This window comes from Amphimedon queenslandica, unplaced genomic scaffold (assembly GCF_000090795.2).
Source record: "Amphimedon queenslandica unplaced genomic scaffold, v1.1 AMPQUscaffold_12107, whole genome shotgun sequence".
NCBI lineage: Eukaryota > Metazoa > Porifera > Demospongiae > Haplosclerida > Niphatidae > Amphimedon > Amphimedon queenslandica.
Window position 1 is genome coordinate 12,281 of NW_003547654.1, and position 3,012 is coordinate 15,292.

The 3,012-nt window shown below is 37.8% G+C and overlaps 1 protein-coding gene across 1 annotated transcript in view; it reads right to left on the minus strand.

Moving 5' to 3' along the window:
- Positions 1–2,487, minus strand: part of LOC100631884 (aspartate aminotransferase, cytoplasmic-like) — a 3,655-nt gene extending 1,168 nt beyond the window's left edge. The window contains exons 1-6 of the mRNA XM_020004591.1: positions 2,352–2,487; positions 2,091–2,272; positions 903–1,011; positions 367–479; positions 212–316; positions 8–25 (exon numbers count right to left, since the gene is read on the minus strand). Of these exons, the coding sequence (XP_019860150.1) occupies positions 8–25; positions 212–316; positions 367–479; positions 903–1,011; positions 2,091–2,272; positions 2,352–2,472 (648 nt within the window). The 5' untranslated portion in view covers positions 2,473–2,487. The remainder of the gene's footprint in view (positions 1–7; positions 26–211; positions 317–366; positions 480–902; positions 1,012–2,090; positions 2,273–2,351) is intronic.
- Between the last annotated feature and the right edge of the window lie 525 nt (positions 2,488–3,012).

The window sequence follows — 3,012 nt, forward strand, 5'->3', positions numbered from 1 at the left end:
CCATTACAGGAAATAGGCTCCTCTCCTAATAGAGTATAAACTTACATCAATGAAATTATTAATAACAGCTTAAGGTTTTAAATGAAATATGTAAATCCTGTATAATACAATAAGTAGAGAGAATGTCAACAGCTATCTTATTATTACAAAATACAAATTGATTTTAATTTTGATAAAAATGCTAAAGTCACTTTGTTAGTGTAGTATATACCTTGAGTACTTCAAAGATCCTCTTCCATTCTTCCTTTGAAGGATCAACTCCTGTAGGATTATGGGCACAAGTTTGCAGTATCACAGCTGATCCTTCAGTAGCAGACTATATGAACATAAAATATAATTAATGGAGAGAGGGGGGGCAGGAGAGACCTTCAAGTCTTGAATCATTCCCTCGATATCAAGTCCTCTGGTGGTCGGATCAAAGTAACGATATTCTCTAATTTGAGTGAAGCCAGTGTTGCTAGCAATACCACGATGATTAGCTAGAGAGGAGGCAGAGAAAAGAGGTATGTCAATAGAGATAAAAGGGAAGATAAGGAGTGCAATGAACAGGGGCGTAGCTGGACCTTAAGTGACGGTAGGGCAAGAGAACAAAATGGCGCGCGAAGCGCGCCGCGATTTTGGCCACACCCCTTTTACGTATAAAATGGAGGCATTTTCCTGCAAGCTGAGCGAAATCAGAGTGAAATTATCATTGTATAGAGCTTTAAAAAGAGCAGCCATCCCCTTTTGTTATTGTAAGAACAATGAATATAATCTTTTGGGTTATAATTTCAATGAATATAATTATAAGGCCACTTTGATGGTAGGGCCCAGGCCCCCTCAGGCCCTACCTCAGCTACGCCCCTGGCAATGAATATGATGATGATCACACATTATGACATATTATATCATTATATGCTTACACCAAGTTGGATTAGATATATAAATTGTGTCAATTTCAAGAAATTTCCTGATTAGTTCCAATGCTGCACGGATGCTACCAGTACCAGATAAACACTGAATAGAACAGTACTAACAAAGACAGAGAATTGAGTATGTACATTGTACATCACATTTGAAAGTGCACAAAACCCTGGACACATCAAAGGCAATCATGCAATAGTGCAAAATAGCAAATTCCTAAATTAGGCACAGCAGTCTAACAGCCATGTAGATATAATCAGAGATAATGAATACTATATAGCTATAAAGGCTCGGCCACCATAGTACGAAGGTGTGGTCTAGCACGGCAAGATTATAACCATAGATAATAGAGTAAATGAAAGGGATCGGAAACGGAAGCGTGGGCATGGGCAAACCTCCATTCATTTGTATTGTTGCTAAGTAAGCAGAGGCGGGTTGGGATTTTTTGACAGATTTTGAAGCAAAAAACAGAGATTTTCCTGCTTTATTCTTGAATAACTCCAAGAGAATACAATTCATGCAAACAAAACTCACACACAATATTTGCCAATGTTTATGCTTTTTATTAATATTTTTTGTTCAGTAAATCAATGCATGTGTTAGTAGCCGCGTCACTCTTTAACTAGAAATACCATCTTTTCCCCACTGAAAGATTCATTTTGTTCTTGAGCTACAAATAAGTATAACCATTTTAAAGAGCTTGAAATCTCCTATGGAATGAGCTAATTTGCACGTTGATACCATGAAGCTTGAGTGTTTTACGAACAATAAAGTGTTTCAAAAACCATGTGACTTTGTGTACCTATAGCTGGTTGCAAAATGGCTTTTTGGAGACAAAAACCTTGCTGCAGGTAGCTCTAAAAATTCTATGTGGAATAGGCTATATATCAAAAGCAAGCGCTATCCTGGTGCAACACAAATTTCCTTCGAAATCCTTCCAGCGCAACTTCACCAATGGAGGAGATGGGAAATCAATCAAAACACTGATGGTTGTCACGTGGTAACCCAACCCGCATTTTCTGTTGCTACGCCCCATTTCCAATCCCTTTCATTTACTCTAATATCTATGCTATAACCCATTTAGTCTCATGGCACCAGATCATGCCCTCAGTACCTGCAAAATTAAACGGCTATTCATAGCTTTAGGTTATTGACTTTTGCACGCATACTCTGCATTATTGTCTTACTCTGTTTTGCGTTACAGCTGGTCCATCTGATCCCAGTACAAGTCTTGTTGCAGATTCAGTGAATGACTCGAGCCCATCAATGGGGAGGTACTCGTGATTGAGCATCACATCAGAGCTCATCTGTGTCTCTACTGTCTTTACAACGGGCAGTACCCAGGGCTGGCCCTCTTCATCCCTGTAAGCTATTGAAGAAATAGGAATAAAGGCAAAACTCCTGCATATTAAAAGAAGGTGTTGTTTTAAGTAAAGAGATTAGCTCACCGCCAACTGATAGGTTGACTTTTTGGGGGAAGGCGTCCTCCTTGTATTTAGCCAGTACGTTGAATACAGCGTCGGAAGGAGCTGCTTCCATGCCATCGAAAACTGAGGTCTGAGAAGACATGTTTCATAGCTAGACAAAAGGTGTGGCTCAAAGTCAAAATAAAAACAAAACTGTTGTTTCGATTTTTAATTTTTAAAACACCAACCCTTTTGGTATAAGTTTGCAATTTGGTTCTTTCACCATCTCGCAAAGACTGTTATCATTAGTTTCTCTTTCAGCTTTAGCAGCAGCAGTGGTCAGCTTTGCCTGCTGCAGATCACATTAATAGCATTTGGTAAGAAAGCAAAGTTATTTATTTATTAAAGGAAAACTAAACAATAAATAAATAAAGAATAAACAGCTTTTTATAGTCAAGTTAGGAAAGTTATTGGCCAGCGACAACTACCTCATGAATGGCATTAGCAACATAGTCAAGGTTACCATAATTGAGACCACATATATTGATCCTACCACTGGAGAGCAAATAAATATGATACTTCTTGACAAGAACATCAACTTGTGAAGCTAAAAAATAAAGGAAAAGAAGCATTAATCTCATTTACTATAAATACTAAATTACTAATGCATTATTGATTTCTCTTACTATTAAGTCCAGTGTAA